Here is a 25,894-nt window from a genome sequence, read left to right on the forward strand (position 1 = left end):
CCCCCCTCCCTTGATGCCTTAAAGTTCATTTCTAGGATACCTGTCCTTACAGCCATACCAATTAGGTGAGGAGGACCACCTTTAATATGAGCACATTTTGCAGTTGGGAGAACTGTGGCTCTGTGAGTTGAGTCACTTAATTGTGAGTGACAGAGCCAGAATTTGGACCCAGAAATTTTGGCTCCAGTGCCTTTACTCTAGGAACTAATACCCAGGGTTTTTTCTCCTCATCAAGTCCCTCCCCTGCTCTAATCCCTTCCTTGGCTCCCCATCACCCTCATCAGGGATCTCAAAAGGGCTGCACATCATATTGCCTTGGGGGCTTGTTAAACGTCCCCCTGGGTGCTTGTCAGTGGAATCAGGGTTGCCAAAGGTGAGGCCAAGAGATATGTATTTTAATGAACCCCTTCCCGTGGGCAAGCCCAATTGCTGACCTGCCTTTGGTGCATGAGGGGATATGGGGATGCCTGGGGAGCTTATGGGTGTGTCAGAGTCCCTTGTGGGGTGGGGATCGGGAAGGAGGAGGAGAGACGAGGCAGGCCAGAAACAACTAGGTAGTATTTTCCTCTCTTCCAAGAGGCTAGGCTGGGCAGTGGTTAAGACAATGAATGTTGGACGATCTGGCTGGACTCCTGTGTGACATCCGGCAAGCTGTTTACTCTTGTTGAGCCTTGGCTCCTTGAGTGTAAGAAGAGGAAATAATAACAGCACTGATCTCACTGGGTCTTTGTGGTGACTAGATGTGCTCACATACAGCAGGCGCCTTGTACACGGTATATGCTGAATAAATACTAGTGTTAGTTTTCTTTCCTCTTCCTTCAAACAAATGCCTTAAAAACACGGGGGATACCCAGCACAGATGAGGCTGTGGAGTAGCAGCATTGACCACATGCAATGGCATAATGCTCGGGGGAACCATAGCCATAGAGAGTATGGCTAAATATGCACATGCATGCTGTGCTCCAGCAATTCTGCTCCTTGTTATTTACCCAAAAGAAATAAAGAATAAAAACATAGGCCCAAGCTGGGTGGTGGCTCATGCCTGTATTCCCAGCACTTTGGGAGGCTGAGGTGGGAGGATCACTCGAGGTCACGAGTTCGAGACCAGCCTGGCCAACATAGTGAAACTCCGTCTCTGTGAAAAATACAAAAATTAGCCAGGTGTGGTGGTGCATGCCTATAATCCCAGCTACTCAGGAGGCTCAGTCGATCACTTGAGCCCAGGAGGCGGAGGTTGCAGTGAGCTGAGATCACACCACTGTACTCCAGCCTGGGTGACAGAGCAAGACTCTGTCTCAAAGAAAAAAAAATGTCCACAAACAAGAGTGTTCATAGCGGCTTCATTCATAATAGCCAACACCTGGAAAGCCCAGGCACCTCTGGACAGGAAAATGGATAAGCAAACTGTGGGGATTCACACACTCGAGTAGTACACAGCAAAGAAGACCCAGTCACTGCCTCATACAACAGGAGCGAAGAAGCCGCGATGTAAAGCACACAGCAGTTGCACTTAGTGAACCCCAGGAGCATGCTGGACTCAGCACTGAGTTAGCGGTCAGGACAGTGCTCACCCCCAGGCGGGCAGTAACTTGGAGGGGACACAAAGAGGGCTTTGAGAGGGCTCCATTTGTAAAAATTCATCACACTATATACTTGTGATCTGTGCCCCTTTTTGTGTACATGGTTTAGATTTTAGTAAAAAGTTTATCTTTTAAAAAAGTGTGATGTGGTTGAGTAACCTGGTCCAGGGCCTAAAGTCATCGGAATGAACATCGTAGGGTGAGGGCTTTAGAGATGATGGAGGTAAACAAGGCAAATGCCATCCTTCTTCCCCATCTTAGCAGGCAGAGGTTCAGGGCCCCACGCGGGAGACAGACCCACAGACTCACAGAGCCACAGACACAGTGACAGCTTGGCATGTCACAGATTCTGAGACGGGAAATCCCAAGGGACTACGGGAGCTCAGAGGTGATACCTCATGCAGCTTGGGGCTCATGAAGGCTTCCTGGAGGAAGGAATGCCTGAGCTGGTGCCTTCAGAGGAATTGCCAATGAAAGCCAAAGTCTGTAAATCCATACAGTAGCTTCCAGGGTCTCATCACACATTGTTGGCCACCTATCTCTCACTCCCCTCCAACCACATGGCCCCCCCGCTGTTCCTGGAACACCACCCTAGGCCTTTGTGTGGGGGTCCCTCTGGTCCGCAGGCTCTTCCCAGACAGCCATCTGACTCCTTCCCTCTTCTCTTTCCAGTCAAAAGTCACCCCTGCTCCAATATGAGGCCTTCCCTGACCACTCTATTGAAAATGACACCCGTTCCCCACACTCCTGAGCCCCTTCCCTGCTTTATTTTTGTCATTAGTTTCCGACTTGCTGTATTTTTTTTGAGATGGAGTCTCACTCTGTCGCCCAGGCTGGAATGCAGTGAGGCAATCTTGGCTCATTGCAACCTTTGCCTCCCAGGTTCAAGTGATTTTCCTGGCTCAGCTTCCCAAGTAGCTGGGCTTACAAGCGTGCGCCACCAAGCCTGGCTAATTTGTGTGTGTGTGTGTGTGTGTGTGTATATATATATATATATACATAATTTATCTATTTTTTTTGAGACAGAGTCCCTCACTGTCACCCAGGCTGGAGTGTGATCTCGGCTCGCTGCAAGCTCCGCCTCCCAGGTTCACGCCGTTCTCCTCTCTCAGCCTCCCAAATAGCTGGAACTACAGGCACCTGCCACCACACCCAGCTAATTTTTGTATTTTTAGTAGAGACGGAGTTTCACCATGTTGGTCAGGCTGGTCTTGAACTCCTGACCTTGTGATCTGCCTGCCTCGGCCTCCCAAAGTGCTGGGATTACAGGCGTGAGCCACCGCGCCCAGCCCCAACTTACTGTATTATGTGCTTATTTGTCCCTTTCAGAGCTGTGCTGTCCAATATGACAGCCAATAGCCACACAAGGCGATTGCCTGAAATGCGACAAGTCCAAATCTTGGTGTGCTGTAAGCAGATTTTGAAAACTTAGTATGAGAAAAAGAAAGTAAAGTACCCCATTCATAATTTTCTGTTGGTTATATGTTAAGTGAGAATATTTTGGATTTGGTGGGGGTAAATAAACTAGACTATTATAATTAATTTCACCTGTTTCTTTTTACCTTTCAAAAAATGTGGCTACTAGAAAGTTTTAAATTGCATTGCATTTCCACTAGTCGGCTCCTTCAGGGTGGGGGAGTTTGTCTCTTTTATTTACAGCGATTTCCCCAGCATCTAGCAGACAGTGGGTGCCTCACAAATGCCTGCAGTGGAGTGAATGAATGGATGCATTTCTTATCGCTGTCATCTGGACCAGCCTTGGAAAGGGGACAAAGCTCTGGAATTCTGGGGATACTGAGCCTTGGGAGGTGGGGGTGGAGTTGATGCCCCTCCCCCAAGTGGGCCCAGAGTCCCTGTCTCCAGGCCCATAGCCCTCTCCATGTGAGGCCTGGGGTGGGGGTGGCAGAGGGTAGAAGACCCAGCAGCTTTAAGTCCCTTCTTTGCCTCCCTAGGCCTTTGCTGGGGAAGGGGTGGGGTAGGCAGGGTGGATTCTGTGCCATTGGAATGGCTCTTGGGGAGCCTTGGAGGGAGCCCAATAGGTGGCTAAATGGATAGGTGGCAGGGCCCCACACCTCACCCCTGGCTCTGAGGGAGATGGCTGCCTGCGCAGCCCCCATACCTTCACTCCCACTCCTGGGCACCGACCCCAGTCCCCTTACTCGCCTCCAAGGAGGAAGGCTTAGCCCAGGCCCTCGGGGAAAACCGCAATTTGCTTCTGACATGACATATTGACGGGTTTCTGGCGGCCGTGGCCCCTTTGTGTCCTCAGAGCCGCGAGGGCATATAAGGGCCACCCCTCAGCTTGGGTGGGTGGAGGAACTGACAGGAGGCCGGGAGCCCCCACCTACCCCTTGTGGAGCTGCAGGAGCAAGGGTAAGACAGCCTGAGGCAGCCCTGCTCTCGTCCTGATGTCCAGCCATTGACTCTACCGCCTTCTGCCCTCCCATATGAATGATGGGCACGGAAATAACTCACCCTAGGAGGAGACTGGGGGTACCAAGAGGGTGGATGAAGAGAAAAACTGTGTTACAGATCTGGGGCCCAGAGAGAGGCAAAGACTGGTATACATTCACAGCCTGGCGGGTGGGCAGGGGATCCCTGTCCATAGGATGATCCTATGGAGACAATTCCAGGAGTGCCCATTTTTCTCCTGGCCAGTGACATGCTGCTGAATTTCTATCCCTTGCCCCCTCAGCAGGGACCCCTTCTGACACACAACCACACACAGAGGCCTTAGACATGGTCCCTGCTTTCATGGAGTTTACAGGGAAGAGAAATGAGGACACAAACAGATGCATAATTGCAAATGGAGATCAGCACCTTAAAATAAATATTCTGGGTGATGTTTAGTGACAGATGGATTACTTTAGACAAAGTGAAGGACGGAGGCCTCTCCAGGGAGGCAATGTTTATCCAGAACCTCAATGATAAGGAGTCAGCCATGCGAAGAACTGGGGAGGAGCCTTCCTAACAAGGAACCGCATGTGCAAAGGCCCTGAGGTGGGAAGGGGCCTGGCATGTTTAAGCTCAAGGAGGTCAAAGAGGCAGGCAGGGATTTTGTGGGTAATGGCAAGAAGCCTGGGTTTCAACCCAGGGCAACAGGGAGCCACTGAAGGGTTTAAGCAGGAGTGACGGGTGGGCATAGATGGATATGTGATTGAGTGGGCAAATAGGGAACTGCTTAAAGAAAAATCCCACTCTCTGAACTTAGCAGATTAGCCATGCCCCCGCCTGCCACCCCATTCCCTTCTTCAACAAGATTTGGCATGGAGGCAGGGGGTGGAGAAAGATAGGACATGTTAAGTCTAAGTGTTGGGTGTCCCCAGTCAGCTAGACCTTCTGAAACAGCCTCATGAGCCAGTGGGAAGCAGCTCCTGGAAACAAAGCTCTCATCCTGCTGTCCTGGAGGGGGAAGCCCCTCTGTCTACAGCTGTCACTCCAGACACCCAGCCAGGCTCACTGGGCCTCTGAGGATGAAGATTTTTATGTCAGATGGACTTAGGCTTGAATTCTGACTGTCTCTGATTAGTTCTGTGGCCTTGGTCTAGTCCCCTACTCCTTTCGGTCTCAGTTTTCCCATCTGAGAAATGGAACCCAATGAGGAAGATGCTTGGAAAGTGCCTTGGAGACTTGAGTACATTGGCAGCTGCACCGTGCCACCTGCGTGTTAGCTGTGCTTACATCTGGGAGGAGAAGGCTTTCCTGGGAGGGGAGTGAAGCTGAATTTGGGCTGCGCCAGGTGGGGAGGGAGGGGGAAGGCTGATAATGGGAACAGAGAGGGGAAAGGCTTGAGCAGGAGAAGGGTCTGAGTTCCTCCTTCTGCTCCTTATAGGTATGCAGCCAGCCATGCTGGGCCTGTGGTCCCTGCTTCTGCTCTGGGGCCTGGTGACTCCATGCCAGGGGCTGCTAGAGACAGTGGGCACGCTCGCTCAGATTGACAAGGATGAACTCAGCAAAGGTGAGCCCCAGGTGGGCAGTCTGTGAGGGGGCTGCTGCAATGTCAACGACTCAATCTATATGCTTAGAGCATCTGCTTTAAGAGCAGATAAGAGCAGGTTGTGATTCCCAGCTGCTTAGAGAGCACATTCTCCTGGGAGTAGCTGTGCAGGAGCAAAAGTTTCCCTTGCAGGCTTGAATGGGCGATGAATTCCCTCTTATGGGAGGTGGACTGGGTGATATGGGCTGAGGCTGTGTGGGGACTGCGTGTGGCTCAGGGACAGGGACAGGGTGAGGTTGAGGAGGTCAAGAGGAGGATGCTAGCTGGGCCAGTCTCTGCCTCACATTACTAGGGTAGGGGAACTGTACTTGGCATTTGGCACTACAGAGCCCAGTGGCCCGTGGTGACAGTCTCAGGGATAGAGTAGATCGGTCGTGAGCAAGAAATGCTTCAGGGAGTCCCCCTGGCCTGCCCCTACTTCTACAGGGCCGTTCCTGCATCCTGCCCTTCCCACAGTCTGCACAGAGTCAGGCCTGGAGTACCCAGGAGAGAAGCAGGGACCATCTTCTCCAACTTGATTGAACCCTGGTGGCTACAAGCTCTCCCTTCTTTGCCCTGCCTTTCAGTGATGTAGGGCAGTCCAGGATCAGGAGCCCAAGTTACACTATTGATCCCAACCCAATTTGCCGTGTGACTTTGGACAAGTCTCTGCCCCTCTCTGAGCCTTAGTTTTCCCACTGGTAAAATGAAGGGATTTTTATGAGATTGCTCATTCATTCTCCAAACACTTACTGGGTACCTCCCACGTGCCAGGCAGGGAGGGTGGCCACAGGCCCTGCGGCAGGAGTAAGAGGCTGTTATGGCTTAGTGGGTTCCACCATTTGAGTGTAACCTCTGGGTTAATTCCATTTTAAAAAAGAAGCCTACTCAATCTCAGAGGAAGGAGGCAGCTGCCATGGTCCTGGGGGTGAGGTTGGAGTTTCTAGTACCTTCCTTCTTCCACTTTCTCTGCAGCCATCCAGAACTCACTGGTTGGGGGACCCATTCTGCAGAATGTGCTGGGATCGGTCACAGCCGTGAACCAGGGCCTCCTGGGCTCAGGAGGGCTGCTTGGAGGAGGCGGCTTGCTGGGCCACGGAGGGGTTTTTGGCGTTGTCGAGGAGCTCTCTAGGTGAGTCCCACCTGCCGCATGCCCTACAGGAAGACTTGGCTTTGCTTCCGGGAATTGAGGAGAGATTGGCTCTTTTAATTTGTCCGATAGGCAGTGAAGGTGGTGTGGGAGGGTTGTGATCTGGGTCTAAAAATGATGACTCTACTGCATGCCTGGCAGGACAAGAACAGCAGAATGCCACTGTGGTTGAGGGTTCCAGCTCTGGGGTCAACACTAGTTACTCACTGTGTGACCTTGGGCAAGCTGCTTAGTCTCTCTGGGCTAATCTAGCTATCTGCATGGTTCCCTTTCTCACCTCCTCCAGGTGTCTGCTCAAAAGAGGTGTGCGCTGATTAGCCCTTTCTTATCCCCACTATACATTTTCCAGGTTTATTTTATGTCTCCTTTGCTAGATTATAAACCCCAGGAGGGGTACGATTTTTGTCTGGCTTGTTCACTGTTGTGTCCCCGGGTTCATAAATAGGGACACAGTGTATGCTCAAAAAGCTTTTTTTTCCCTTTTTTTTTGAGACAGAGTCTCGCTTTGTTGCCCAGGCTGGAGTGCAGTGGCATGATCTCGGCTCACTGCAACCTCCGCTTCCCGGGTTCAAGCGATTCTCCTGCCTCTGCCTCCCGAGTAGCTGGGATTACAGGCGCTCACCACCACGACGGGCTAATTTTTGTAGTTTTAGTAGAGAAGTTTAGTAGTTCAAGGGTGGTCTAGAACTCCTGATCTCAGGAGATCTGCCTGCCTCGGCCTCCCAAAGTGCTGGGATTACAGGCGTGAGCCACTGTGTGCCCGGCCTCAAAGAGTATTTTTGAATGAATGAATGAAGAGCATCACATTATAGCTAATATGTACTAACTCAATGACCACCTATTCAGGGTTTTCTGTGTGTCTAGCACTGTGCATTGTAAATGAATTATCTCACTGAGCCCAGAGGCAGGACTATTATGAACTGCATTTAACAGGTGAGGAGATAGAGGCTCCCGGCAGTAAAGTGACCTGCCCAAGCTCACCCAGCTAGGGGAGGAGAGGGGAATGTGTCTGTGTGTTTCATCACAGCCCATACTGCCTGGTCGAGTCCAGTGGAACCCAGTCTATGGCTGGTGGGCGAATTAGGGGAAGGTCAAACAACAGGGCCCAGGCAAGGCTGAAGCCTAGTGTATGGAGAAGAGTCACTGGACAGGAGGCAATGGGGTACTGGGAGCGGAAGAAGGGCTGATGGGTGTTCACTTCCCTAAATGGAACATAATGTCCAGAAAGCGGGCTGGTAAGTGCTGATGTTGCTCGAGGTTCGCTGTGTGTCATTCTGTGGTAGGTGTTGTCAATGTCCCTTTTTACAGATGGGGAAACTGAGGCACAGCAGCACTGTGACTCACCCAAGCCCATCCAGTCAGTTAGTGGCAGAGCTGGAGTTTGAACCATCTGCCTTTTACTGGCTGCAGTATTAGCAGCTACTCATGCGGTGGTTGCCAGGACAGTGAGTTAATCTGTGCCAAGCAGCTGAAATAGAGCTGGGCAGAGAGTAAGTGCTGGATAGATATTATTATTATTATTAATACAATATTTACTCTCCCTCCCCTGTGAAATCCGCTTTCTCGGTGAGGCTGGAGTCTCAGACATGAGCTTGGCATTGTTCGTGCCTCAAAGAGCTCCTCATAGGTGGTGGAGTCTGACAGCGAAGATCCCATGGGCTCAGGGCAGTGATGGAGGCATCCCAGGCAGGGTGGGACAGGCGCTCAGAGGGCATCTGCCTGAGGCAGAAAACCAGGATGGAAGGCTTCCTGGAGGAGTGCACGTGAACTGGGAGGAGTCAGCAAGCTGAAGAGGGATGCAGAGTGGAAGAAGGGTCAAGGGAAGGGTGTTCTAGACAGAGGAAATGGCCTGGGCAAAGACCCAGAGGACAGAGAGTAATGACTTGTGAGGAGTCGTGTTTGAGAAACCACTTGGGTTGCATTTGTGTGAATGTGCATGGGTATAGCGGGGCGCAATGTCAAGGCCAGAAACCAAACCAGGGGTGAGACTGTGGGGATGGAGTGGGGAAAAACTTTAATTCCTCGAGCCTCTAGCAGTGATGATGATAGGACATTTGTTGAGCACACACCGTACCAGGTTCTGCACTCGAATTATCTCGCTTGTCTTTGCAACACCCCTGCGAGGTAGGAACTAGTTTCGCCCCACTTTACAGATAAGAAAACTGAGGCCCAGAGACATGAAGTGATGGGCCAAGGGCTCGCAGCTGGCTCTGTGGGTTTGAGGTGAGATAGGGGACACCACCAAGAGCCACTCTGGGCGCCGCCTGGTCTGGAATGGTGGAGGCACTGGGGGGTGTCTGGGAGTGAGCAACCCTCTCCCTGACTCCCATCCTAGTCTGAAGATTGAGGAGCTCACGCTGCCGAAGGTGTCGCTGAAGCTGCTGCCGGGATTTGGGGTGCAGCTGAGCCTGCACACCAAAGTGGGCATGCATTGCTCTGGGTGAGTGTGCCCTGGGGACCTCTACCCTCCTGCTTCCTATCCCACCCCCTGACCTGTTGGAGACTCCTACTCTGCTGTCTCCCCACTCCCATCCCTCTGTACCCCTCATTTCCTTTCACTCCATTTCCTCCCCAAGGGACTCCCAATCCTACCGTTTCCCCCCTGGATCCTATGCCATTGCCCTTCCCCAGGGACTTCCATTTCGCTCTTCCTCCAGACCCAGACCCCACTGCTCAGGCTCACCTGAGAGGGTCGGGGAAGAGGGTGCAGGGAGGTGCAAAATGGGGCAGGGAGGCAGAGGCTGAGAAGGGGACACAGGGCCTAGGCCACTCGCAGGGCCACCCTGGTGGGCGGGGCCAAGGGTGGGGGCTGGCTGCCTGGCCACACCCCCAGAGTCCTTTCTTGCAGCCCCTTTGGGGGCCTTCTGCAGCTGGCTGCGGAGGTGAACGTGACTTCGCGGGTGGCGCTGGGCGTGAGCTCAAGGGGCACGCCCATCCTTATCCTCAAGCGCTGTAGCACGCTCCTGGGCCACATCAGCCTGTTCTCAGGGTGAGTCTGCAGGTTCCAGTCTGCAGGCTCCAGCCTGCAACCCTGACCCGCTCAGGATCATCTTGCACCCATCTGGGCATCTCCCAGGTCTCCCTGGAGCTGCCAGCTGCGTGGGCCTGAACTCATCCTACCCCCGCTTGCCCCGCCGGTTTCAACCCACTGCACAGACCGACAGATTGAGTCCCACCACTGACAGGGACTCCGGCTTAATCCATAGCTTGTGCCACCCACTCCTGGGCAATTCCCCTAGTCTGGTTCACGGGATCCTGCTGTCCCCTCTCCCCCAGAGCGGGCCCAGGGTCGGCTGGGATCCCTCCATTTGCAGGATTTCAGCCCCTGCTCTCAGCACATGAGACACAACTCTGCCTCTGATTTGCTGTGTAACCTCAGGGAGACCCACTCCCCATCTCCCCATTCTGGGCCCCCGTGTCCCCATCTGTATATGTGGAGCTGGATTTGATGATTCGGAAGGGGCTGTGACTTCAGTCTCTTCCTAGGGGCTGTCCAGGTGGCCCTCCCTACACCTTGTTGAATCATCACTTTTTATCTTTTTCTTTTTCTTTTTCTTTTTTTTCTGAGGCGGAGTCTCACTCTGTCACCCGGGCTGGAGTGCAGTGGTGTCATCTCGGCTCACTGCAACCTCTGCCTCCCGGGTTCATGCAATTCTTCTGCCTCAGACTCTCAAGTAGCTGGGATTACAGGCACCCACCACCATGCTAATTTTTGTATTTTTAATAGAGACGGGGTTTCACCATGTTGGCCAGGCTGGTCTCGAACTCCTGACCTCAAGTGATCTGCCCTCCTTGGCCTCACAAAGTGCTGGGATTACAGGTGTGAGCCACCATGCCTGACCTCTGAATCATCACCTTCATGGGACCATGGAGGCCCAGAGGTCTCCTTGCCTAGGGTCACATGCACAGATCCGGCAGGGATAGAGAGGGGCTGCGCTCTGGCTGGATCCAAGGCCTCTGCCAGCACTCCGAGCCAGCCCACAGCTACCTCCCACTTGTGTCTCCCCGTTCTGTGTCCACCTTCCAGGCCCAATCCCGGCCCCTGCTCCATCTTTGTTGGGTAACTCTGAGCAGTGGGGGATCATCAGGCAGTTCTGTGTTAACTCCCAGGAACAGGGTAACTGGGTTGCTCCTGTCTCCACAAGGGCCCTAAGAAAGGGATTCCAAGCAAGGGCTTTGGGCTCCTTAAATTACAGTGGTTCCGTCCTGCTCCTCTGGGATGGAGGGGCACTGGGGAGGAGTGGAGCCCAGGATGGTGTTGGTGTCCTGTGTTTGGGGCTCTGTGGTTGCCATCCTGCACCCCCATGGTCTCCAAACAGACCTGAGCCCATCTGCATGCACTTATCCTCAGGCCATCATTCATTCATTCATTTATTCATTCATTCATCTAACAAATACTTGTTGAACCCCCACTCTGGGGGCTCAATAACAACCATTGTCCTAGGCCTAAATGTCTCTTGTCTACAACTGTTAGAGGGACAAAGGAGACAGACATTTGTCAAGCACAGATTTTACACCAGCCACATACACACTCCCATGTAACCTGGGCAGCAGCAGCTCTCTAAGGTGGGCATTGTACAGTTGGGGAAAATGAAGCCATCCCCTGGGTTCCCTCGGGAGGAGGAGCCAGGATTTAACTCAGGTCTCCAAAGCCCCAGTCAACCCCACCCCCAAGAGAAGAGACAGGAGAAATCCAGAGCCCCTAGTGTCCGCCCGACCCTGTCATCTGGGTTGAACCGTCCACCTGGCAGCCGCACCCACACGTGTCTCCCTCTGCTCAGGCTGCTGCCCACACCACTCTTTGGGGTCGTGGAACAGATGCTCTTCAAGGTGCTTCCGGGACTGGTGAGTGTGCAGGCCGTGTGCCAGCATGCCCTCTCCCAGGACTGGGCCTCTTTCCCCCCCTGGTTTTGGGTAAAGTTTGGCGCCAGGCAGGATTAGGCTGTACTTCCCTTCCACACCCACCCGGTAATCCCATCCGGGCCTGCTGACCGGCCTTCCTGGCGCGCCTGCGTCTGGGGGTGGATGACACGGTCCTTTCGGCCTGGGTCTCCTGCTCCCAAATCAGAGGCTCCTTCTTACCCCCTGCTCTGTTTCTGCCATTTGTATTAGTACCGACTTTATGTTTTTCTTTAAATTAGCTTGAAATGAAAATTGGATCACTTGATGGTTTTAAACTGAGCCCTGTGCTTGGCAATCATGTCTAGAAAAACACATGTACCTTTATTCATACATCACAATTAAACATATTAAGATTAAAGGATGCCTGTCCATGGCCTGCCCCAGAACATCCTGGCTTCCACACTCGAGAGAGCTGGTCTGGCCCAAACCCCATATCACGGAGGAAGAGGGGAGGGCCGCATAGACAGCAAAGGGCAGTCAGGCCTCTTGACCCCACGGCCTGGCTGGCTCTCCCTGTGCATTCTTGTGAACGCTGCTGGGGGCAGCAGAGGAATGGGAGCCTAGGGTTGGCAAAACTGCCCTGGGCTTGAGGAAGCCAGTTTGGAAAAGAAGCTTAGCAGGAGGAGGGGCCCCTAGGCAAGACCATGTCAGGCAGGCTTCCACCAGGGCATGAGGGTGCATTTCAATGGCAGCCCCTAACTTAGTCTCTGGGGCAATTGGCCAGCAGCTAGGTTTTGTGTGATACAAAAAGGTTTTGAAAATGAGCATTCATTGCCAATATTCAGCATTGAAGATTTCTCGTAACAGTCCAGATTTCTGGCTTCTATTGTGCAATCAGCCACCCTGGCTGCCTGATACCTCCCTCCTGTAAGTGGGAAGTACCTCTGGTACCTCCCATCTGGTGCTCAGAGGGTTTGCTTTCTCCACCCCCAGCAGAGCCCCTCTGGTCTCCTCTCATTTCTGTGACTTGCCTGACCCCAGAAGTCCCCTGGAGTTTGGGGCCCCCACTTGATGTGCAACAGCCCTCTTTTGTCTCTCTGAATACAGCTGTGACCTTGGACAGGCCCCCTTCTTCTCTGGCCTCAGCTGGAGGATGAAGGGGCTGGACTGCGTCCTCTCTGAGGCTCCCCCTCCAGTGGGCTATGGGACTTAGGTTCTGTGATTCCCAGACTTGGATTCTGAAAGTCGAACCACTTGCTCCCTGTTCTCCTAGCACAGGGGTTAGGAATGAACACGTGGTGATATGCAGAATGGACACTCCAGATCCAGGCCTGACTCTCTGGGTGGAGGAGAGGAGGTGCTCCTCTGTGGGGTCTTGATCCTAGGCTTCCCGGTGCCCATGTAGGATGGCAGGGGATGGCCTGTGACTTTATGGGGAACCAAAGCCGCTTTTGCCTCCTCAGGTGAAGGCCTTGTCCTCATGCCCAAACCAGCCCCTGAAATGTGTCTCCCACGGTCCCCCAGCCACCTTTAGGGGTTTTCTAATGGGGCTCTTGTAACCAAGGGAAGACAGTTTGGGGGCCCACTCAACCCTCTGACACCTCAAACTCCAGCCCCTTCCCTGCCTCCCACCTGTGTGTCTTCTGTCTGTCTCTGCTTTCTGCCTTGCCTTGGTCCCCAGCACCACATAGCAGCAGATAGCAAAGCATTTAAAGAACATGCAGCTGTCCTAGCAGTGAGCTCTTCTTTGCCCTGTAACATGTGTCTCCCTGACATAGCTGTGCCCCGTGGTGGACAGTGTGCTGGGCGTGGTGAATGAGCTCCTAGGGGCTGTGCTGGGTAAGTTAGGGCTCAATGCCCTCCTCTTTGCCCCTTCTACCCGTCTCTGTATGACCCCAATGGGGTAGGGTACTAAGGGGAGCCGGAAGCGGCAGGATCTCGGGGTCCTTCAGTTCCTCCTCACACTGACAGGCTGCCCCTTTGAGGAACCTCATGGAGGAGTTCTGGGCTGAGGCCGCCTAGCAGGGCAGGCAGACCGAGAACCATAGGTTCTCTCTATGTTGGGTGCTGCAGACCAACATTTATTAAGCACCTAGGGTGTGCTTGGCACTGTCAGAAACGGGGAAGTTATGATGATTACCTGGTCAGACTAGATGACCGAGGCCCAGAGAGCTCAAGTAAGGAACCCAAGGCCCCGCAGCCATAGCAGACCCCAGTCTCTCTGTGTGTTATGGAGACACAAGTGCCTTCTGTGTTCATAAAATGGGTTTGGGAAAATATAAAAAGGCACAACCAGGAAAAGAATAGAAAACTTGGGGCCGGTATGTCTCTATAGGTGGTGTTATGTAAGAGAGGCAGGGTAGAAGTGTGTTAGTGGCATCAACTCTGGAAAACAGGAATCCTGGTGTTGAATGCCGTGACTGTGTGGCCTTGGCCTGGTGACTTCCCCTGTCTGAGCCTCAATTTCCACATCTGTAAAATGGGGATGACAGTAGTAGCCAAGTGAATGCTTAGTAGAGTGCTAGGCATTCAGCAGACACTCAATAAATGGAAATAGGGGCTATTATGATTGAGAACTGGGCTTATAGGGTCGTTCTCGCCCCCCCCTTTCCCATGCAGGCCTGGTGCCCCTTGGGGCTCTTGGGTCCCTGGAATTCTCTTTGGCCACATTGCCTCTCATCTCCAACCAGTACATAGAACTGGACATCAACGTGAGTAACCAGAGGGGCCTCTCCTCCTGCTGGGGGTGGCTAGATAGGGGATGCCAGATCAAGGCAGGTGGGTGAGCACCTCGGCCCTGTTTCCTGCCCCTGCAGCCTATCGTGAAGAGTGTAGCTGGTGACATCATTGACTTCCCCAAGTCCTGTGCCCCAGCCAAGGTGCCACCCAAGAAGGACCACACATCCCAGGTGATGGTGCCACTGTACCTCTTCAACACCGTGTTTGGACTCCTGCAGACCAACGGCGCCCTCGACATGGACATCACTCCTGAGCTGGTGAGTGTGGTGCCCGGGGGATGGGGATGGGGGCTCCTTGCCCTGCTGTGCCTTGGCATTGCTAGTGTTGACCTAGGCCCTGATTAGCCTTGCTGAGCTCTCTTCTCTATAATAAAAGGGAGTTGAGCAAGTTTAGAGTGTGTACACTGCTGTTATCCACTCCTGTGCTTAGGGGAGACATTGCTAATCGATCGTGGTCCTCTACCTGGTTAAACCTGACTGGGACTTCTGTATCCTTCTCAGCTTGGCATTCCAGGAGGTCACTTTCAATTGGTCAGGACTGGCATATGGAATGAAGCCCACTTTCCATCCCTGTATCAGAAGAGCCTTTCTAGAGTCTAAGCACTAAAGTGGGAACCACTAACATTTCCACTGCTTTCTCAAGAGCAGATTTGAGTGGGAGAAAAGAAAACTAGGCAGGGTGGCTCATGCCTGTAATCCCAGCACTTTGGGAGGCTGATGTGGGAGGATCTCTTGAGCCAGGAGACACCCCATCTCTACAAAAAATACAAATATTAGCCAGGCATGGTGGTGCATGCCTGTGGTCCCAGTTACTTGGGAGGCTGAGGAGGAAGGATCACGTGAGCCTGGGAGGTCAAGGCTGAAGTGAGCTGTGATTACGCCACTGCACTCCAGTGTGGGCCACAGAATGAGACCTTGTCTCAGAAAAAGAGAAAGAAGGAAGGAAGGAAGGAAGGAAGGAAGGAAGGAAGGAAGGAAGGAAGGAAGGGAAGGAAAGGAAGGAAGGAAGGAGAGAAAGAAAAGAAAAGAAAGAAAGAGAGAGAAAAGAAGGAAGGAAGGAGAGAAAGAAAAGAAAAGAAAGAAAGAGAAAGAGAGAGAAAAGAAGGAAGGAAGGAGAGAAAGAAAAGAAAAGAAAGAAAGAGAGAGAGAAAAGAAGGAAAGAAGGAAAGAAGGAAGGAAGGAAGGAAGGAAGGAAGGAAGGAAGGGAAGGGAAGGAAAGGAAGGAAGGAAGGAGAGGAAGAAAAGAAAAGAAAGAAAGAGAAAGAGAGAGAAAAGAAGGAAGGAAGGAGAGAAAGAAAAGAAAAGAAAGAAAGAGAAAGAGAGAGAAAAGAAGGAAGGAAGGAAAAAAGGAAGGAAGAAAGGAAGGAAGGAAGGAAGAAAACTAGGGTTGGATTGTACCAAGAGTTACCCAAACATCTGTTCTGCAGCTTCTAGTACCTCCCAACTTCCATTCTGTCCATTCTGGCCCCTCTGACATCCTGGAAAGCCCAGACCCCAGAAGCCCCACCCAGAGGCATTTATTTTGGTCTCAGCCTGGGCTCCCCACCTGTAGCTCAGGCCCGAGGAAACGGGTTGGTCACTCACTTCTTGCAAGTGGGGTCCAGACAACACTCTGAGGGCCTCTGGGAGGCTGGAACAGGACCCTGAGCTGGGGAGAGGGTGTCTTCAGCTGGGGGATGGGGGCAGTCATAGCCAAGCAGAGACTCTGCGTGTAAGAACATGCATGTCTGAGCGGCCTGCGGACGTGGGTGTGTGTATAGGAGCATTGGGTGTTTGCATATGAGCATCGTGGCAAGAGAGAGGAATGTCAGAGGCCTCGTCCTGGTGCTGCGTGTATGCTTATCCTGTGTGAACAGGGCTGTTCTGAGAAGTGGGCATATGTAGTTTGGTGTGTGGGGGGAGTCTCAAACATCAGGGCCCCCAGAGGCTGGGCCATCAATTAGCAGCCTGATGGGACTATAGTGAACTGGGGACCCTGTGCCCCATTTCTCAGGCAGTTGCCACTCAGCTGCCACAAAGGGAGGGGGTGCAGGCTCAGTGTGACCAGATTTTCCAACTCTTTAGCCGAAAATGAAAAATTTACATATGACTTCCTGATTTATAAATACTAGAAATAAATTCATAGTTTTTGAAAATACTATTTGGGTAAAAGGCAAAAAGATCTGGGGTCACATCCCTGGGCCTTTAGATCGTGAGCCTTGGCAGAGTAAAAGGTTTTGAAGTTAGCCTGCTCGGATTCAAATCCTGGTGTCACCACTTACCTATTGTGTGACCCTTGGCAAGAGCCTCGGTGTCTCCATCTGTTAAATGAGGGCAATGGTAGCACCCACCTCTTTAAGCTGTTGTAAAGGTGAAATGAGCATAGGTGTGCAAAGCCCCTAGCATCTGCCTGGCATGCAGTAAGTGCTCAGTAATCGCTAGCTGATAGAACAAACTTGAGTGTTTGTAGTGATATATGTATGAAATTGGCAGAGTGGGAGGAAGAGTGGTGAACAAAACTGCTCTGTGTGCTGAGGGATTCCTGTTCTGTCTCTGTGCTCACCAACCCTCTCTCCCATTGGGGGTCCAGGTTCCCAGTGATGTCCCACTGACAACTACAGACCTGGCAGCTTTGATCCCTGAGGTGAGTGATGCTCTCATGGGTTTTGATCACTGTAGCTCTTTCCTAGTGACCATGAATGGACTCCAGAATCTTTCTCAATACAGCTCTCCAGGGAACTGCAATTGAACAGTTCAGTCCAAATTCACACTAAAGTGTGAATGACTAACACGGCATCCTTTCCTGATAGCAGATTTTGCTTAGAGAGTAAAGGATTAGGGCTTGACTGCCCCAGAAATCAGTTGGGCATTTATCCTACGGAAATTTTTTCTGTAGCACACGAGGACACAAGTCTTTTCAGGTTACTGAGCTCCCTTCTTCCAACTGGCTTACTTCATCCTGACCTTAGTTTTCAATGTCCCCAGAGAAAAGACTCAGGGCACTTGTCTTGGAGAGGAAAGAGAAGGGAGAGGGTCAGGTAGGTCTCACTAGTGGACATGAATACATGACTTCAAAGCCTAGCCTCAGCTTTCCCATCCTTCAACTGGGGCTGGACCAGCTGCTTTCCAGCTGTGAGAACTGGAATTCGTACTGAAGTTAAAATGTCTACTACAAGGTCCTTATGTAACAGCAGGTTCTGAAAGAGGTTGGAAAGAGGCCTAGGGGGTCTGGGCTCTCACCAGAGAGGATGGAAATGGCAGCTGGGTTTGGGGGCACAGAGGACAAACTCTGTGAGTTCTTGAAGGTGGTGATTCAAAGCAGTCTGGATGAATGAGGTCAGGGCCTTGGCTTTCCAGAGTCCCTTGGCTAAAGTGCATAGGAGCCTCATGGAAGGAATGTGATTGGAGTCAGACGTTCAGAAGAACCTCCAGAGAGTAGGACTGGAGAGGGACATGGGGCAAGTGGAGCTGGCTGGGGCAGGGGTATCCTGAAGCAGCAAGCTGGGCCTGCCCCTCTAGCATGGGGGAGCTGGGCTTGTCTCTGGAGGCTGAATCCTTTGGTCTCCATTTGCTGGCCTCGTAGCTTTAGAGCCCCATGTGGCTTCAGATTCTGTGGCATGTGAGGGTGGAATCAGGTGATTCCTGGTCCTGATGATCCTGCCCCTTGGGGATTCTGGGCTTGAGGAAGCTTAGACTCAAATTCCAGCAGGTAAGTGTCCCAAAGGACATAATTATGTGTTCCAAGCTTCTGTGGTTCTGTAATTTCCTTAGTTTCATGACGTTGCAATTATGAGACTCAGAATTTCCTGATTGTATGACTCATTTAGGCAGTCAGCGTATATCCACTGAGCACCTACTGTGTAACAGGCCCTGCAGTGGAACAAGGGCATACCTGCAGCTGGGGCTGCACAAAGGGCAAAAGGTGAAAGGAGAAAAAAGCTTCTGCACTCAAGGGGTTGCCATTCTGCTGGAGGTGACAGACATTGCACAAATAAACAAAAACAGAGACAGCGTCAGAAGGTGGAAGAGCACGGAGTGGCGAAGGTGGCTTAGGAGTGCTGGCTGGTGCTTTCAGACAGGGTGCTCTGCAAGGCCTCACTGAAGAGGTAACATTTGAGTGAAGGAGGTGAGTGAGGGAACTTTGCAGTTCTCTGGGAAGATATTTCCAGGCAGGGGAGCAGCAAGTGCAAAGGCCCTGGCGCCTGCTGGGAGCATCCCTGGCAGCTAGAGGAGTAGCCACGTGGCCGGTGAGTCTGGCGGGAGAATGAAGGGCAGCAGCAGGAGGGGAGCAGGTGAAGTGGAGAGGCGGGCGGGGGATGGAGGACACAGAGCCTGTGGCCTCGGGGAGGATTCTGACTCTGCGTGAGACAGGAAGTCTGATTTGGCAGTCCTGCAGGTTAGTGTCTCCACACCTGAGTGTCAGCCTCATGGGGGCTGAGACCAGGCCTGTGTCTTTCAGGCTGTAACCTCATTACCCAGCACGTTGCCTGGTGCCTGTTAGGTGCTTAGTGAGTGTTTGCTGACTGACTGACTGATTGTAGTCCTGGCGCATCTAAGTTATGCCCCTGCATTTCTCCAGGCCCTGGGGAAGCTGCCCCTGCACCAGCAACTCCTGCTGTCCCTGCGGGTGAAGGAAGCTCCCACGGTCACACTCTACAACAAGAAGGCCTTGGTCTCCCTCCCAGCCAACATCCATGTGCTGTTCTATGTCCCTCAGGGGACCCCTGAATCCCTCTTCGAGCTGAACTCAGTGAGTGGTCAAGGGGTGGGTGGGGCCCGGCATTGGGGTTCCAAATGGGGGTGACCTTCTCCAGGACTGTGGAGGTACCATCCCCCTGATTTCAGGGTGGGAGCCCCACATAGTCCAGCACAGGAAGCCCCCTGCCCCACAACCATTGTCATCATCTGGGCTGAGACCCAAGCCCCTGCCTCAGTTCCTGCCTGCTCCCTCCTGTCACGTCTGCCTGGGCCTGTTCGGGCTGCCCACGCTGCTTCTTGGGGATCTCAGACGTTGCTCCCCATCTCCCCAGCCTCTCTCTGCCCAGCTATCTCCCTGACGACCCTGCAGCTTCCTCTGACCCTCCCCCTCCAGTCAGCTTCCTCCACCCCACCTCTGCACACATCTGGACCGAGGCAGGCCCCTCCCCCGATCCTCCACCTTGGCTCCCCATGGCCAAACACCTGAGCCTGACATTCATTGTCCTCCTGCCCCATCCTCGCCTTGCTCGTCCTTGTCCCCTAAACCTCAACTACTCAGGTCTACCAGGTCCTCCCTCCCTGGCTTGTCTGTGCTAGGTCCACCACCTGGAGTGCCATTTTCCCCTTCCTTCCACTAACTCCTCATCTTTCAAGATTCAACTGTTACCTCACTGGAAAGGCCTTCCCTCACCGCACAGCAGGCGTGCTTGAGGGGCTCTCCAAGCTCCTGCAGCCCCAGAGCTTCCTCTCCTACATCACCAATTGCCCTCAATTTTAATACTGTGGTTCTCTGCTGTTCAAGAAAACAGCAAAACCTTCAAATTACCTTCTCAGAGCTCAGCATGGACCCTGACACACAGTAGGGCCTCAGTAAGGGTTAGTGGACGGAACAGATGGATGGAGGCAGACCCGTCCTCAAGCTCCTTCTGCCGATTGGGGGTGACCTCTGCCTGCTTTGCCCATGCAGGTCATGACTCTGCGTGCCCAGCTGACTCCCTCGGCTACCAAGCTGCACATCTCTCTGTCCCTGGAACGGTAACGTGGGATCCTGGGGACAGGATCTTGTTCTTGTCTTTAGGAACAAGAATCAGGGGCTGACAGGATCCGCCTCCCGTTTCTTGAGCATCAACACAATTCCAGGTGTTTTTCCAGCATCCTTCTTGCCTTCAGGACCCGCCAGGGAGGAGACAGTGTTAGTCCTTGTTATAGACAAGGAATCGGGGGCTCAGAGCAGCAGGCTCAAGAGTGGGCTTCTTCCACGGCACCCTTTTGCTGCTGAAAACCTGCCTCTGAGAGATAAACCTGCCGCCAGGATGTGGAGTCCAAACTCCTGAGTTTTCAGCCCCAAAGGCTAACCAAGAGACAACCGGCCTTGAGTGTCAGGAAGTGTGTTGTTATTTATGTGGACTTGTTACTTGTTACTTCTCTACTCTTCTCACCCCTGTGGTAACTAGGCATCCATCATGATAATCATAATGACCAGAATGACGGTGTTGATGACAGTCCTTCATCTACATGCACAGTGCTTTACAGTTTGCAAAGCACCATCTCCATGCACAGTACTTTACAGTTTGCAAAGCACTGTGCTGGCCCAGGCTCACACGGCAGGCTGTCCCTAGAGCAGGTCTGCAGTCTGGGCCTCAGTGCTGTCACCATGGCGGGGTCCCAGACTGTCTGTCCGTCCCCTGGCAGTAGGGACTTTCCTGGAGATTGCTGAGACCTGACGTCCTGCGCCACAGGCACCCAGTGCTCCTCTGACTCCATCTTAGCACCCCCACAGGCTCCTCAGGCTACTGCTGGCCCCTGCCTTCCATTGTTGCCCCACTGCCGACTTTGATGGAGGGGCTCGCCTGCTGCATGGGTGCACCTCCACTTCCTGATGGCAGTTCACGCCTCAGTCTTTTAGGAGGTAGAGATGCGTGCCCAGGCTCAGGCCCTGAATCTGCACTTGGGCCAGATATGATCCATCAGTGAGTTGCTGCCTTGAGTGAGCACCTGCTGTATGCAAGGCACTCTGTATCCAGTGCTCAGTCTGGGGGAGGGTCACTCCTTTGCATGGTTCAGCTACCTGCCCAGGGTCAAATAGCTGGGAGTCAGACAAAGGCGCCAAGGCCAGAGGTGGTGGTCATGATGCCTCAAGAAGGGAGGTTAGGTCCCTTTGGGTCTATTTTACAGGTAGGAAAACTGAGTCTCTGAGTCAAGGCTGGATAGAGCAGAGTGTTCGGCTTGTAACCCTGTTTCCTGATCCTGAGAGCTATGGTGGGGCAGGCTGGGGGTGGGACAGGGTTGGTTGGGGGTAGCGGGGGCCCCAGCATCTCTCTTCTCTCCACCAGGCTCAGTGTCAAGGTGGCCTCCTCCTTTACCCATGCCTTTGACGTAAGTTCCTGGGAGGGTGAGGGGCTTGGTGGGGATGAGAGTCTTCAGGTGTGGCATGGAAAGGGGGTGGCCATGAGTCATGGGCCACATGGCTGAGCTGACCTCAGGATTGGGCTCTGCCCCAGTAAGCCAAAGTGGGCAAATATCAAGCCGTGTGTGTGTGAGAGAGCGGGGCAGGGTGTGGGGTGGGCAGTGGGGAGAGAGAGAGAGAAAGAAACAGTGATCATCTTAGGAAAGTGAATCTCAGGATCTTCCACGGTCTTGGAACCTCACAAAGTTGTGGATATCTAGAACCTCACAAAGGTCCATCATTCTGGAACTTCACCCAAGTAATAAGTTTCCCAAACTCAGAAAGTTCCATTTCAGAGCTCACAGAGCCCCGAGGTTCCTGCTTCTTACAGAGTTTTGAGGTTCTGGAATCTCACCATGGGCTCAGGTTCTAGAACATTCTCAGAGTCCCTAAACTGACAGGAATCTAAGGTCAGACCCCATAGACTGGAGCTGGGCACATTTCCTTCCCTCTTTCTTAGGTACTGCCCACCTCCAGCCCCAACAGAGTCTTACAGGAAGGCGCTTCTTCCAAGCTCATGGGGCCTGGGGTAAAGCCAGCCTAAATCACAGAATCTCTTTCGGGGTCACTGGTGGACAGCCCAGGCCACCCCCGAGTGCCCTGTGCCTGCCAGGAGCTGTGTCCTCAGGCTTGGGGGAGGCTGAGGCAGCTGGGCCCCTGGGTTTCTCTCCCTGGGAAGGGGGTGCTGCTGCCTGCAAAGCCACACCCCAGAGCACCACCCCCACCACCCTGTGTGTTCTGTTGCAGGAATCGCGTTTAGAAGAATGGCTCAGCCATGTGGTCCGGGCAGTGTATGCACCAAAGCTTAACGGTATGGCAGGTTTTGCTCTCTTGACACATGGCGTGTCTGAATTTGGGATTGTCTAGTCTGTTGCCTCTCTTTATAGTTCTGATGGGGACACTGAAGCCAGAGAGAGGTCGATCCTCATTTGCAAGATGCAGAAAATGAGGCACCAATTTTTCCATTTAAATGACATTGATTAGCACCTACATCTTGCCAGCCTATGGGCTTCAAGAGCTGATGTGACCTCAGTCCTGCCTTAAGCTCCCACAGTCTAGTAGGAAATAATCATATAAACAAATGATTAGAATATAGATGACCCAGAGTGTGTAAGGGTTTGATGAAGCCTTTAGGAGACTTGACACAGGGGCACCACTGACACAATACAGAATAGGGACGTTTTTGTTTGGATGTAGGAGGATGAGTAGGAGTTTGCCAATAAGAAGCTGATTCCTTGAGAAGAAAACTGGCTGGCTAGTGAAAGTGATGGAATAGGGTCAGCAGGGTCCGAGGGTCCCTAGTTTCCAAGACCTCCCCACCAACGTACCTTTGTTTTCAATGATTCTCTCTTCACAGTGGCCCTGGATGTTGGAATTCCCCTGCCTAAGGTTCTTAATATCAATTTTTCCAGTTCAGTTCTGGAGATCATAGAGGTGAGTCTTCTCTGCAGATATGGCCCAGATGGGCCTTAAGCTTGTCTCTGGAAAGCCCTGCTTGAAACTCATGAGGGGAATGCTTTGCTTCATCCTCTTGTCTGTCCCTGACCCATTTTCTAAATTTCTCAGTGAGTTACAAATTACCTAACTTAGGAATGGCAAATATATGACATGTGTGCTACCACTCCTCCATTTCTTGCCCATGGCAGACATCATCAATCAATCATGGAGTTCTTTCCCATTGGATTCAGACACGTATCTGGTCTCTAGAATGGAACCTAAGATTCACTCACAGAATCACAGTTCCCCTGGTCCAACAGCAACAAATACATATGCTGTCTCTCCCTTATCTTGTGTCTGCAGCAGATATGACCAATGGATCATGACACTTTTTCTTGTGGAATATTGATATGGCCTCACAATCTTTTTCAAACCAGCCCAACTTTGGGTGGTGGAATAGCTCTAGGAGGTGGGCAGAGCAGAGAGTTCTGTACGCATTTCTCAGATGAGGACCAAGGCTGAAGTAGGTCAGATTTCTGGCCCAAGGTCACACAGTAAATTAATAGCAGAAATGGCACTTGAACTTGAGTCTATTAAGTCCTCAAGTCAGAGCCTGTCCCACACTGGATGTCATTTTTTCATCATTCATTTATTCATTTAATGAGTGCCTGCTGTGTTCCAGGTACAGGGCCAATCCCAGGGCAGGCGAGTAAAGATGGCTGCAGGGATGGGGCATTGCAGAGACTCAGGGGTATAACCAAGAGTGGTTGTTCCTTACAGAATGCTGTTGTGCTGACCGTGGCATCCTGAGGCTGAGACATGGCCACCAGCCTTCCCTGTTGACTACTAGAGACCACCTGTCTACTCTGCCTCAATTTCCCTCCCAGTCTCTAGCTGATGTTGGTGACAGTAAAAATGCCCTCTGGCCCTGAAGCACTACTCCAAGTTTGGGGTGGGAACTGCATGGCTAATCATAGAACTGCCTCAGAGAGAGCTCTGGGGCCTCAGTAGCAAACCCTGAGCTTTCAATAAATGACTCCTCTATCTCGGTATCTCCTGGCTGGTTTATTCCCCATTCACATAGGACTTGCCTTGGCCTTTGCCTCCAGTGCCCTCCTTAGCTCCAGGTAGGAGCTTCTGGGAGGTGAGGGGACTCAGGGCCTCGTCATTGTAGCTTTGAGTCCCAAACTGACCTTGTTGGCCTGGGCAGCCTCTGTGTCCTGTTCCACCTTCCTCTCTGTCCCTGCCCCCCTTGCCTCCTGCTCTCTCTCTCTCTCTCTTTCTCTAAATACTTCTACTTTTCACTCTCTCTCTCTCTCTGAGTCTGCATTTTTCTCTGTTTCTGACTTCGGGATGCTTATCAGAAGTGACATCTGAGCTGAATTTTGAAGGGAGAATAGGAGCTTTCCAGGAAGCAAAGGCACTAGCACCCCAGGAAGCAAGGATGAGTGAGATTTGTTCTTGCCCTGTGGTGTGGGGGGTCCCTATTGGCTACACATCAGACATGGACACAGCTCAGAACAGAGCTGTGCCAAACGCTCTTGATGCAGATGGGGAGACTGAAGCCAGAGCAGGGATTGGCTGGCCCTGGTCCACACAGTGGCAGAGTTGGGATGAGAGACTAGGGGTCCTGCCTCTAGGTCCTGGGTTTCTCCCCATTGCTTAAGATGGGCATCTTTGGTGAAAAATGTCCCCAAGTTGGCACTTATGGACGGCCTGAGTGAAGAAGTGCCAACCAAGTTTTGATAACTGGCTCAGAGGATTTGAGGCTAGGCGATAGGCAGGGGAGACTTGGAGTTCATCTGAAGATTTGTCTGCAACTCATTCATTCAGCCGACCAGCCAGCCAGCCAGCCTCCCATCCATCTATCCATCCATCCATCCATCCATCCATCCATCCATCCATCCATCCATCCATCCCCCCTCCCATCCAGCCTCCCATCCATCCATTTATCCATCTACCTTCCAATTCAACTGCTCCTCTATCCATCCATCCATCCACCTTCCAATCCAACTGCTCCTCTATCCATCCACCCATCCACTCACCCTCCCATTTAGCCTCCTATTCATCCATTCATCCACCCTCCCATCCAACTTTCTACCCATCCATTATTCTATCCACCCACCCACCCATCCATTCTCCCATCCATCCATCCATACATACATACATCCGTCCATCCCTCTATCCATCTGTCCATCCACTCATGCATCCATCCATTCATTCATGCATGCATCCATCCATCCATCCATCCATGCATCCATTCATCTTCCCCCCTTCTTCCTAGCTTCCCTTCCTCCTTCCCTTCCTCTGTCCCACCCTCCCTTCCCTTTTCTCTTCCTTTCTTTTCCTTCATCCACCCTACATTTATTGGTGCCTGCTACATGCCAGTGCCGGGTGACAGGCTCGGGTTTATCTTCCTGTGTCTGATTTCCAGACACTTCCAGTGCTACTGATTCCCATCATGGTTAAATGAGTGGCTTGAGTTAGCTGCCCGTGTTCAAATCCCACCCTGGCTTCTGGTTAGCCATGTGGCCTCAGGCAAGTCATTTCCTCTCCCTGAGCCTCAGTTTCTTCATCAGTAACTTGAGGATGTTCTATTATGGCTTTGAGGATTAAACCAGCACTCAGGATGGTGACCTATCCGTAATAAGCCCCCAGTTCCAGGTAGCTCTTGTTACGGTTGCATTATTCTATCTCCTCTCCATGCACAGCCCCGGCTGTCCCTCCTCATCTCTCACAAGGAACACCCTTCCCTGACTCCCACCTTTCTCTCTTCCATCCCATCCCCCTCCTGCCCATCCTTGATCTCCTCTGACAGTCTGTCACTCTCACAGACAGCCCTGCAGTGGCTGGATTCCTGCTGCCAACAGGAAAGCCTCCAAGCTCCGAGGTTTGGAATTTAAGGCTGCCTGTGACCTGGCCTCAGCCGATTCCTCCTGGAGTATGCAGAGGGAGCAGAGCTGTCTCTGTGCCTCAGGCTCCTCAACTGCGAAGTGGGAATATTATAGTATTTACTCATGCGTCATCTGGGGATGAAACCAGGCAATC

General features: G+C 52.4%; 1 protein-coding gene across 1 annotated transcript; it reads left to right on the forward strand.

Annotated features, from left to right (window-relative positions):
- The first annotated feature begins 3,890 nt into the window (after positions 1 to 3,890).
- Positions 3,891 to 23,898, forward strand: BPIFB3 (BPI fold containing family B member 3). The gene is made up of 16 exons (XM_054467070.1): positions 3,891 to 3,953; positions 5,413 to 5,538; positions 6,532 to 6,688; positions 9,042 to 9,146; positions 9,555 to 9,695; positions 11,488 to 11,551; positions 13,327 to 13,387; positions 14,168 to 14,259; positions 14,365 to 14,544; positions 16,856 to 16,909; positions 18,845 to 19,015; positions 19,931 to 19,998; positions 21,297 to 21,339; positions 22,157 to 22,220; positions 22,767 to 22,843; positions 23,627 to 23,898. Exons 2-16 carry the CDS (start codon positions 5,415 to 5,417, stop codon positions 23,654 to 23,656), a joined length of 1,431 nt encoding a protein of 476 aa, XP_054323045.1. The 5' UTR covers positions 3,891 to 3,953; positions 5,413 to 5,414; the 3' UTR covers positions 23,657 to 23,898.
- The last annotated feature ends 1,996 nt before the right edge of the window (positions 23,899 to 25,894 follow it).

This window comes from Pongo pygmaeus, chromosome 21 (genome assembly GCF_028885625.2).
Source record: "Pongo pygmaeus isolate AG05252 chromosome 21, NHGRI_mPonPyg2-v2.0_pri, whole genome shotgun sequence".
Lineage (NCBI taxonomy): Eukaryota > Metazoa > Chordata > Mammalia > Primates > Hominidae > Pongo > Pongo pygmaeus.